The sequence below is a fragment of the Fulmarus glacialis genome, unplaced genomic scaffold (genome assembly GCF_000690835.1).
Source record: "Fulmarus glacialis isolate BGI_N327 unplaced genomic scaffold, ASM69083v1 scaffold48775, whole genome shotgun sequence".
Lineage (NCBI taxonomy): Eukaryota > Metazoa > Chordata > Aves > Procellariiformes > Procellariidae > Fulmarus > Fulmarus glacialis.
Window position 1 is genome coordinate 749 of NW_009212011.1, and position 12483 is coordinate 13231.

At 39.1% G+C, this 12483-nt stretch overlaps 1 protein-coding gene across 1 annotated transcript; it reads right to left on the reverse strand.

Annotated features, from left to right (window-relative positions):
• Window positions 1-2852: 2852 nt before the first annotated feature.
• On the reverse strand, window positions 2853-12476 carry QDPR (quinoid dihydropteridine reductase). Its single transcript, XM_009577727.1, has 6 exons — window positions 12447-12476; window positions 11098-11194; window positions 9328-9468; window positions 6826-6934; window positions 5332-5415; window positions 2853-3339 (listed from the first exon to the last, which is right to left on the reverse strand). The coding sequence occupies exons 1-6, from the start codon at window positions 12474-12476 to the stop codon at window positions 3234-3236; spliced, it is 567 nt and encodes a 188-aa protein (XP_009576022.1). The 3' UTR covers window positions 2853-3233.
• Window positions 12477-12483: the final 7 nt, after the last annotated feature.

The window sequence follows — 12483 nt, forward strand, 5'->3', positions numbered from 1 at the left end:
GTCAGGGTGGCTTTTCTCCCTAGACAATTACTTAACTGGAATAAAGTTTGTAGAGACACAGGATGAAACTGGTCACATAAAGCCTCTTCTCCATCAAACTCCCCAGGTTAAATCTCTCACCTCTAGCAGCAAACTTGACAACACTTGCCAACACCTTCATTCTCACTCTCAAGCTTCAATAATGCCATTTTCATATCTTTGTCAGGGTGGCTTTTCTCCCTAGACAATTACTTAACTGGAATAAAGTTTGTAGAGACACAGGATGAAACTGGTCACATAAAGCCTCTTCTCCATCAAACTCCCCAGGTTAAATCTCTCACCTCTAGCAGCAAACTTGACAACACTTGCCAACACCTTCATTCTCACTCTCAAGCTTCAATAATGCCATTTTCATATCTTTCCACTCATACCTGCAACTGATAAAAGTTAATAATCCAGTCAACAGTCTTCCATTCACAATTATGTTTTAACGCTATTCACTGTTTCACAGTCAGCGTATTTCACCACTCTTACATTGCTACAGTCAACATATTTTTTCCAATAGCTATATTACCACTTCTTATCCAGCAGACACCAGTACAAGTTGAATTAGGATGCTGGGGTAGACTCCTTTTATGAAATGGAGAAATTGCTCATGTTTTCTACCATTCTTCCCCCTTCAAGCAAGAGTGGAAGAAGGAAAGCTCAGTTGAGGACAATGTTCCTGTTACTACGTTCACACTCCATTCAACATGGATCTCTTCCATCTCATGCGTTTATACAGCTACTCTGTCTTACAGTAAACACAGCCTTTCATTTAATTAGCTGGGTGAGAGCAGCAGTCAGGATATGCACAGCAGACCCCTGTGAGGCGTTGAACCGGCACACGTACAGCAGCACAGAGTGACTGGTGGTACTGCTTCATGTTCAACACTGTCCTAACACAGCCATTCCGCTTCTAGACCTGCGCTGGTGCGTTCATGCAACATGACATGGAGGGAGACAACTAGCCAAGTTAGGTCTCCACAAGCTTAGTGACCCTCTCTTTAGCATAGCGTAGACACCTGCCCTGTTTTCAAGGCCCTATCTGCAGCTGACGCTGGCAGAGCATACCTGAAGCATCTAGGTCAGAACCACAGATTTGCCTCAGGTTTCCCTACCAGGACCATGAGGTCTTTCTAGCGAAGGAGGAATCAGTCTAGCTTCTGAAATGCATGGATCGCACCTCATGGTCTTTTTCCGACCTTTTGTTCTCTACCAAAATTTAAACCTGGTTTCCCTCCTTCCTCCTGGATAATCTCACGGTTGGTTAGCCACGACCTTCGACTTAATTCCACATGACCAATAACCAGCCATTTGCCTTTTCACCAGGTTATTAATAATAACATCAAGGTCCAGATATGTGCACATAATCTATAAAAGATGACAGAAAAGCCCCTATAGCCCTTAGCAAATAAAAGATTCTCTGCTCATCTTAGTCCCGTTTGCTGTGTTGTCTTCTGTAAAAATATCCATGAGCCATAGAGCCTGCTAGGTCCTTGGCCCTGTGCTTTTATACAGCTGTAGAAATGCACATCTGGAATCCCAGCTGTGCTCCCTTCACCATTCAAGAGTCTGATCTGCTCTTGAGGGAGCTTCCGAGACACAATTCAATAGATGTTTGCAAAAAGACACAACACAGCGACTTGAAAGCAACTTGGAAATTCAGCTAGTTTGGCAAAGGGAAGCCTTCAAATCATGTCAGCTCGTAGTACAATAGCTCTTCCCTTTTCCAGACAACTAACACCTTAGTGTTTCATTCCTTATCAGTGCCTTGCAGTCTTTGTCTGTGCTCTCAACCTGTAGAAATTGCTGGGCAAACAGTATGGCTGCAAGTCTTCCATCTAAAATCGAAAGCAGCTTCATGAATTGACAGTTCTTGACGGGTTTGACAGGACATAAAAATTCCCCTCTACCCCTTTGCATCCAGCACAACAAAACGAGTAAAGGGACAGTCATACAAAAAAAGGCAATCACGCAGTCATCTGACCACATTAAAAGTGACATGGGCACACGTGAGCTTTTCCTAGTGGGAAGAGGGGAAAGGTTTCCTGACCCATGGCGCTAAGTCCTTCCCCAACAAAACCCTGAAGTCAATTAAAAAAAAAAGTGCATGGAACTTTGCATGTTCCATTGTTTTCAAGATGTTCCAAAAACCTGACAGTACTGACTCCATGTAAGCCTATGCTCAGAATAGGCAAGACTTTCACTCTGCAATCAAACTGGATTTCCACGTAATGTAGCTGGATTGAAGAAACCATTTGCTCCAGCTGAAGGTCTACCTCTAGGCATGGCCGGTAGCTCTTCTGCACCTCTACCACAGAAATGTATTTTACACACCATGATCAGAAGGAAATAAGTAAAAAATGAATTCCTTTGCCATAACTGAATTGCAAGTTCAGTTAAATTGATTAAAATATTATCCAAATACTTAGATTACAGTGATGGAAACAGGCCAGTACCTAAAACAATATACATTTATTCAGCACAAAAAGTTCCATATTCGAATAGAAGTGTGTGTGTGCTTTTTCTCATACTTCTTTACAGCACTCTGCTTTTTCAAAAAGCAAAGAACCATCATGGCTAACACAAAGACATACTAATCATTTGGCAGAACGACTGTTTTATCCTACAACTGTAGGCGTGATAGCAGCTTATAAACTTTAAGGCAAATTAGGAATTCCTTCTCAAGTGAGTAATTTCTATACAGTTCCATTAGCTCAAGTGGAACATTCACAAGAAAAATGTTGCAAGACTAGGACATTATATATGACTGTAACACTTCCTATAATTACAGCCAACATCATATGCAGGGTGGGGTTACATTCTCAGACAGACTACTGAAAGATTCACAGTAAGCTGCCAGAAGCACTCACTGAGAAAAAAATCCAACCATTATATATGTGATTACATGACATAATTAAGCACAATCCCCATTTCAGAGAAAACAGGTAAGTCGACATACAATGCTCAGAATTAGGGTATCTACAGACTTTAAAGCCTGAAACTTTAATTCAGAGACAAATACTTGATACTTGTTGGTAAACAAATGCTGAGAGCTCACAACTGACAGCACAGAAATATTACTTGAAATCTGGTTCCATTAATGAGATAACTACAATCACTGGATACAGAAGACCATCCAATTTATACTGGCAGACAGATTTTCCAGACCTCCTTCTTTGCTGAAGTTCCACCGTCTTAAGTGACTGACATCAAAGATGTGCTGCAACTAGTTCAGTCTTCCCTCCTGTAGTTACCACCTGGATTAGACTCCCCGAGTTTGGTCGATTCTTTCCTGTTATCCAGTCAAAAAAGGTTCTGTTTTAAAATAAATGGATAAAACAGGGTGAGGAGGAGGAAGAAAATACTATTATCAGGTATACTGACAGGAAGCACAAAGTAAAGCCTATTACTTTTCCTTCTTTTCCTAATGCCCTCTCTAGCAATTTCTATATATATTGTAAACCAGTGATGCGATCGCTGGATTCAGACCTCAGAGCTGGACAGAGGCCCAGAGAAATCCATAGGGCTTTACAGCGCACACACAGGATTTTCAGAACATTTCAGCGGAAAAGGCCAGGAGCTTAAAATGTCAAACTGGCAAGCCAAAGTGGCAAGTTTTTTTCAAAGTTAAAAAAATTTTGAAAGGGGAAGGAGAATCTACCTAGGTTGCTTTTATAGCATATATCAGAAACATGAATTTATGGCTAAAATAGAGTTGCTAAAGCCATTACACTGCCAACAGGTCATTATAACACTTAGATATTTAACTGCGAAAGTGGTCTTGGCAGAAGCACAGAAAGCCTTAAGACATCCAAAACAGCGCCGAGTAAGATGCACTCATTCTAGCTAGCACACCAGAACACTCCTTATCAAAATGTAATACAACTCCTTACTCAAAATATAATACTGAAAGTGCAGTTTATTTTTCTGGTCCATCAACCCTTCCAGTACTGCAGACATAGCAACTGCCATGTTGGAATGTCCTGCTATCTGACACAACGGCTTCCAGGGCACAAAATTCAAGTGCTGTATAGGAAAAGATTTCCTGCCTCCTTCCCAAGATGCAGATGTTACCAACACTTAACAACACTGGATGTTTTTCTTCCACAGTCAGTGAGAGTTTCAATTTTCAAAGCTGGATTTAAAATTTAGAGAATTAGAACCCAAGAAACAAAGCAAACCAATCAACCTAATTCTCCCATAAGGAAAAAATACTTAAAAGTTAAAATTAAAAAATAAATTTGTAAAACCATAACATCTGGCTAAGCAGCCTCTGGAGCACAATAAATTAAAGATCTTTTTTTGAACATTTTTAGGCCAACTAAATTCAATTGATGGGGCCCTTTTAAAAGAGCCACATCAAACATCTGCACAGGCTTCTTGCAACAAAAACCATTTCCCACTCTGACGTCCAACTTAAAAAAAAAAAAAATCACAAAAAAAGGAAATCTCATGAAATCAGAACTAAATTACTCTCTGAACAATTAGCAATAGATAAATGCAGTTTCAGTGTCAGTTCAAAAGACTTTAAAAATGTGTAAGAGTAAAGCCCTTTACAATGTATGAACATAGATTCATCTTTGTTTTTCCTCAAAGAAGCAAGACTGTTGTGTCCTTATTTTCCTCCTTTTGCCAGCTCACCCTCAGCAGAATCTTTGCTATTCCCCATCACACCGCAGAAAGCAGTACTTACGCTACACCTTCTCTAACCGAGAGGAATGGGAAACAGAAAGCCCTGTCATCTCAGCCTGCTGTTACATAAGCTACCGTAGAAGTTCCAGCATTTTGCAACATCATTCAGGACAAGCCTTTGCGGGTGACGGAAAACAAAAAAACCTTGACTAGATTTTTCTAAACAGGAACAGGAATTTTGCCAGCTGAGAGAAATGAGCTAACACACCATAGACTGGGCAGTAAAGAGTGTTTAAAAGAAAAAAAATCCCACCAAAGTTTACATGCCTATTTGTAGTTTACCTTTAAGCCAGACTACTGTCTCCTGCATCTGCTGTCTGCAATTTAATTTGTCTACAGGCTTTATGAGATTCTCTGGCTTCCAACTGCTTAAGACTATCTCTCTTGTCAGAAAAACTGGCATAGAGATCCTGAAGTTGACGGAGTTGGGCTAATTTTCTCCAGTTAAGAAGCCTGTGCACTAAACCCAATGTGATTTAGAAACGTACACAATGAGTGGATGAGGGAGGAAAAAAATCACCCAAATCCGAGTCAGCTATTTAGAAAGAACATGCAATAAGATGCAGCAGCAAGAGGGACAGTGAGGAATTGCTTAGTTATCACACAGATACTCACTCAGCAATAAACTCTAAGGGTGTCCAGGAGCTGAAATCTGCATCAGGCATGGATTTCCTGTTTGCTGGTGTATCTAAGGTAACCCTGTGATTAAAGAAGATAATCCTTTTATTTATACATCATGCTTCTGATGAGCGCCACCTGCTATATTACAGCAATGAACATTGCTGTAACATATGCTTGACTTTTTTACCACGTGGTATGGACTTCCCTTGCACCCTCTACATGTGTTAACAGCATATAGCCATCAGTTTCAATGTATATCAAAGGCTCCAACCTATAACCCCTCACCTTCCTGGCTCGCTGGTGACATCCAGCCCACTAGGGCAATCACTTAGCCCACAGCTCCCTTCCAGTCTCTCTGATGGAGACAAGGAATGGCAGTAATACACTTGTTCACATATACTGCATAGCACATACGCGCTACACCCATGCTTTCAAACAGCCTCACGCCAGCTGTAAATGCAGAGATTAAGTGCACAAGCATAGGAAATTTTGACTTCGATGATACATATCTACGCTACATACAATGATACTAAGGGGTGAACTTTTCACAACTCCATCACTGAGATGCTGTTGACAATCCAAGGTATAATTACTCTCTCAAAAGTTCACTCAAGAACAGAGTTTTACATGAGAACTATGCCACTGCAGAATGCCCAAAAGCCCAGTGATCTTGGTGTCTGTAAAGCTCTGTAGAAGGTGGTGTCAATTATCCAAACACTTTTAATGCTGTCGTTCTCTGACCTGAAGAAGCACGCATAAGAGCGTGTATATGAGGAAAACAAAGCAGGGAGAATTCAGGTAGTGTTCCAAATCCCTCTACAGAACTCTTTAGTCTTAAGTTTTACGTCCTGAACTAGATATGGACCTGGCAAGAAAAATACTTTTAATTTTTGCAGCAGAATTGATAAATTTAGACATAGTAAAGACCTACTAGGCCATCCACTTTTCCCTAGCTTTCCTCATCAAAAAGAAACTGTGACAGCAAATACAAGCTAAACATTTTCTTTTCACAGATCCTCAAAGTGACCTGATTTTACTGATCAAGCATAGATATGCAGCACCTTATGAAGAAGCATCTTTAACCAAATCAAAACTTGTCAAGTAATCCTTTGCTTTACTATTATCACACAGCTAAGTCTAAAACGGTGCCGAATAGCTCATCTCATTTTCAAAGTTCTGTCTATACTGGGGAAAAAAAAAAATAATCACACATTAATGCATGGCTACAGTTAAACTGGTTAAAAGTTAATCAAATTTTAATCCTAACATCCACTAATCTTTTGCAAAGGAAAGGAAAAGAATTTAATCATTTTTAGGGTGACTTGCCTATCATTTTGTTCATACATTCAAGATGCCTCCTTTCTCTGTGAAATCGTAAGTACGGTTCTGTACTGTGAACAAGACATCACAAGCGTATCCATGTGACTCTAGGTTACAGCAGTAATTAAATAAAACAACGCAGGCAGAGGCAACTATGCAACCACTTACGGTAAAATGGCAACAGCAGCAGAACCAGATGGCAAGCCACTACTGGCACCAGCTAAACTCTGACAAAGCTGATGCACTGCTCCTTTGGCCATGCCATAGCCAATCATCCCTAAAAATTAAAACCAGGCAAATTAGAGCACAATCAAAACAGCTCTCAGTATCATCAGTAGTATAATAGAAACTCAGATTGTTTGATGAATAATAAGTTTAAGACCACTTACCACAGCCAGAAGAGAATCAGACTTTTAAAACATACCAAAACATACATATTAAAAGAAAAAAGAAAAAAAGCTCTTACTAGACATCCAGGAACTATCACAGAACGCAGTTTACTCAGAACTACAGAAATATGCAGCTTACCGAGTTAAGTAAATTTAGTTAATGTAGCCAAATGTACCCTGAAGGATGGGACCTACAAGGCTAACCTTACAAATCTAATAGAGTAAGTGTGAAGATGCTTATAGACATTAACAAGGCAATCATCCATTAACTTTAATCATATGACTAAGGTACTTGCAGGTTTGGACCCAAACAGATACAGCTCACTTCTCTCCAGAACTGTAATTCACTTGGTCAGCATCCCAAGTCTGACGGGCCCTTTGGAGAAAACTACAAGAAAACCCCTCACAGATATTTACTAGATAACCTGCAGGTAAAACAAACTTCTTCCTAAACACTGTTGCTTTCTAGGCAGACAGCATTTAGCAGTGTAAGAGCAACAGGAGTGAGAGCATAAGGCACACTGGTCAGGCACAAGATCTGGACAATCAGGGTGCCATAGGTCTGAGCTGTCTCATGGTACGTATCTGCCAAGCAGTCTAGACACAGATTAAGCTTGTAAGAAAAAATAGGTGTATTTTGTCTACTACAACTAGATGCCTTTCTACCCATCTATGTAACTACACAACCCCTTTCCAATGTTCCCAATGAAGTATTTTGTATCCAAGTTACAAAGCTAATTTTGCATCGTAGAAGTGTTTCCATTATATTCAATTAGACATACTGTATAAAATCCATTTTTATTAGAAAGAATCATGGGCAGCAGTAGCTAACTTATTTTATTGTTACCATAAAAATACTTGCATCTCTATCGTATTCCCCTCTTGTCTCGTCTAAACCCAACATTCCAAGTCTTCCTAAACCTTTTCATGCTTCTACATTTCTTAGCCATCACTGTCAGACTGCTTCTGTAACTGTTTATATAATTCTCAGTATTCTTCAATTTGCATTATGTGAGTCACATTTTCACATAGGAAAAGAAAAAATCACACTAACAGAAAAAAGAAAAAATGGTTCCTTCCATAATGGCTGGTAGTAACAAGCCTAACAAGTCATATTTGCAAAAGTTGAGTAACAATTCTTTCCCAATTCCTCCTGATGTTAATAAGTTGCATGTGTTTGCCCAAAGCACTGCTGTGTTTTTCAGAAAAACTCAGACTCGTTGAAACCAGCTAGTTCAAAACATGAAAGCAAATCACTTTGATTCCTGTGTTGTGGTCCCTACCTCCCAAAACCACCCAAACAAAAAACAACATGAAAGTTTGCCAGAGTTCACATTTTTTCATTTGAGTACGGTCAGTCAGTAGTACACAGTAAATTATTCATTTGCTTATTCTCATAAAATAAGCCCTTTATCTTTGGATTATGCCAGATGCAGCTGTAATCATAGAAGATAAATCATTAACTAGAAAATACAGAATATTCTTCCTGAACAGGTTTAGACACAGCTTTCAGAAATACTCAAATTTTATAACGTTTTAAAATTTTAGCATCTATGCCTCATCAAAATATCGTTGAAGTCACACTAACAAAAGATTGGGAAATAAGAGTCTTTGTCTCAAAAACTTTCCTCTCCCTGCCTATGCGCTTGTGTGTCAGTGCCTTTTTTTTTTTTTTAATTTTAAATTGCTCCCAGATTTCTTCCTCCATGCAGACCAACACGGCGAGGAGCGAGATGAAAAAACTCAATAAAGTTCGTATTAAATAGCTAGTGGAGGACAAAGCCGAAGGTCAACAAGCTTATCTATGTCTGAAGCAAAGGTAGACTGGAATCAGAACATGAACAGGACAAGCACGTTTAAGAGATTCAGCTGAGTCATCACCAATGGAAAAACCGGGCAATTAAGGACTCTGCCTTTCAGAACACAAATAGGAGATTTAACTTTATTTAAGCACTGTAATTACAGCTTGCTGTGTGCTTCTATTCTCCATTATTTTCCAAACATTTTTTACTGTATCATATATTAGCCAAGTACATTTCACCAATGCATGTCAAATTTTACTTAAATACTGATTCTATCTGTTTGCACTCCAGCTTCAAGAGATTCAGTATTGCTACCTGTAAAATTGTTCTTTCCTTAAGTGTTTCAGCAGCAATTTTCCATTTGTACTAGATGCCAAGAAATTGGGGAGTGAAACTGTTGCTTCAGAAACAAGAATGCTCAGACTAACAGATAGCTGTAACTCTTGATGACCCAACAGTTATCATGCATTGCATTTTACCTGGAGTTCCAGACAAAGCAGCTTGAGCTCCTGTCAAAGTCAAGAGGCCGCCTTCTTTCAGATGTTTTGTGGCTAGGTGGCTGGAAATAGTGGATGTCCAAATGCTCTGCTTCCACATCAGATCACAGTTTTTGTATAAAGCTGATTAGGAAAAGAACTAGTGAAATTAACTAAAAGATAGAAAACTTCTCACTCTAATTTCCTTACTGTCACACAGAGTGCAACAGCACTATGAAAACATGCTTTCTACCACTTTGTACTTCCACATTGGGTAAAATATCAATTTATGTCTTTTGTATCTCCCTTCTCTTTGGGGTCTGAGTCCCAGCTCTACAGCATATATTCTAAGCAATTATCTGCTTTCTCACTACCAGAAATAAAAAAAATAAACACACACAAGATAGTTCCATTAGCTCTCCATTAATGGTTCAAAGATTTGCAAGTTCTTGAAACTCCTGTAGGGGTTGCTTCAACCTATGTCAAGGATCTCACGTTAGCCTCTCTTTCCACAACTTCCTCACTGGCTGCAAAAGAGCTACGCTCCATTAGTATGCAGATAGAAGACTCCAAGAGATAAAGGAGTTGAACAAAAAATATTTCTTATCACCAGATTACTTCATAAACCAAGAAAATCTGATTGTCTGACAGTAGCACGCTGGTATGGAATATTGAAGATGCATGCATCTGCACTGTGCTAAGTGTGCATTCCAGTGCCCCTACATACTGGAGCGCAACCTCTGGTAAGGCAGCCTACCGGGAGAGGTACACCAATAACTTCAAATGAAAGCAAAATCTGAACTCTCATCATTGTTTTTTATTATCAATATCTGCATGGTAAAAGAAGAAAAACAGTAACTGGCCATGTCAAAGATTTTAGTATTCAGAAAGAACCGTTTCCGTAACACAATATGGAATAAGCATAAGTAACTCTGTGACGTAAGCCAACCACCCATCCCAAGATATCCTGACACCCTACCAATAAATCACTCTAAGTTATGGTTATGATAAATCACTTCATTTAAAATACAGTGCACACTAATAACAATCTAATATAATGCAACTGTGGTGTAAGAGTGTATGCCTTTCCATATTGTCTCTCTTTAAAAAAGGAATCTTTGCCTGTAATGTCCGTACTGGAAGGGAGGAAGAAAAGGACACATTTAATCAGATTTACTCCAGACAGAAAACAATGCTTTTTTTCTTTCTTATATCTCTACACTAGTGGGTAAAGTATAAAATTTCAGTCTGTTCATCACATTTAAAAGCTTTTTTTAAACTGAAGGCTTTTTTCTGTAGCATGATCTCAGGTCCCTAGACAGCTCCTTCCAATACTGTATTGGACAGTAATAGCTCAGAGAACTGCAGGAGGCAACTGCAGTTTTATGATTAAAGCGATGAATTAGAAAACAACATCGATGTTTCTACCCAGCCACTGTTGTATGTAACTTGCCTGACACCTCGGCAAAAGTTAGTTCATAGATAATAATGCTGAACTCCTTCATAAAGTGCATCAAGATTTTTCCAATGCAAATTGGTGCATCAAAAAGTATTACTGAGAATACTAAGCGCTGTGCAAATTTAACAGACAGCAAAAATTCAGAGAAGCACTAAAGAAGCGTTGTGACTGAGCTATTTTGTACTTCTACACTCATGTCCTCTTCTGGACTCAGGATGAATGATGATCTCAAATATCTTTATTACCATGATTTTTAAGGATTCCTCTCAGATTTCATTCATGTGTTCACTAGCATGCATGTACCAAAGGCTTACATTTAGCTTTAGCACTGCCTCCAGCCCATCCTCCTGCCACACACAAGATTGCATCCACTTTTTCTTCACCAAGAAGTTTTCCAACCTCTGTCGTCACCTTCAATACACAGAACAAAAACATATTGAAAACACTGGCCTGATAAGGTAAAGGACTAAATATCAAGACTGCCTTGAAGTTACTTTTTTCGAGTTATGTCACCGATTAACACAACACATAGCAATTTAAACAGCTACAGAAAATTAACATTTATGATCTATGAACTCAAAACAAAATAAATGTGTTGAAAGATAACTATAGATGGAAGTCAGACCGATGAAAGTCAGACCATACAGTGCGTGATGTCACTGGAAATAACTGATTTGAGCACGACTGAAAGATCTGACCCCTACCTGTATCATTAACAAAAATTTTTATTTGTCACTTACTTCTTGGTAGGTTCTTCTTTGGGTACGGTGCTGTTTAATATCGGAAATGAAACTCCAGGTCTGACCAGGACTACTGGTGTCACTTTTGATGATGGTGCAAGAAATGAACAACTAAAGATTAGCCTTCTCATTGCTTCTATCTAGACCACAACCATCAGTTTGAGACTCGCCCCTAAATTTGATTTTGTATACTTTTAGATATCCAGTATCTTCTTCTCATTCAAATATAGGACTTCACAGTCAGTAATGAATTTGTTGGCTATGAATTTTCTCTGCCAAAGTGAAAGCAAACAATCCATCTCTCAACAAAAGAAAAAAATCCACTGGTTTTCACAAAGGCTCAGCATTGAAAAATATGTTGCAAACATTCTGTATTACTCTTTAAAAGCCTCAAGAGTTGTGTAGACATAAAGAAAACATATTGGCTAGTGATTCAGTCTACCAGTAAGAGAAGTAGGTTCAAAAGTTAAAATTAAAAAAATAAAACCTATCTCTTGAGAATAAAGCAAAACAGTTTTTAGGCTAGCTTGGATTCTCCCATATTTACCTTTGTGGAAACCAGTGCATTCTCTAGGGATCCCATCAGGGCTCAGGGTTTGCATGCTTTGAGTATACCATCCACCTACACACCACACATTTAAGAGTTAGGACATCAGAAAGAAATGTTCCATTTTAAGACGTCCTATTCCATTTTCATTACACTCTTCTGAGTCAGTCCGCGACTTTCCAAGTCACCAAGAGAAAAATAATGCAAAACTGCTTTATGTGCTGAACCTCCAAAATCCCAGATCAAGCTCTTTCTGCATATTCATCCATGAAGTTAAAAGGAAATTACAAAAAAAAAGAAGCGACGACCAGAAGCTAGGATCTGATCTTCGGGTTCACAGGACGGCAGCAGGACGGCCCCCGGCCGGGCTCCTTACCCCACAGCGCCGGCTTCTTGCCGGACCCATCCCCACA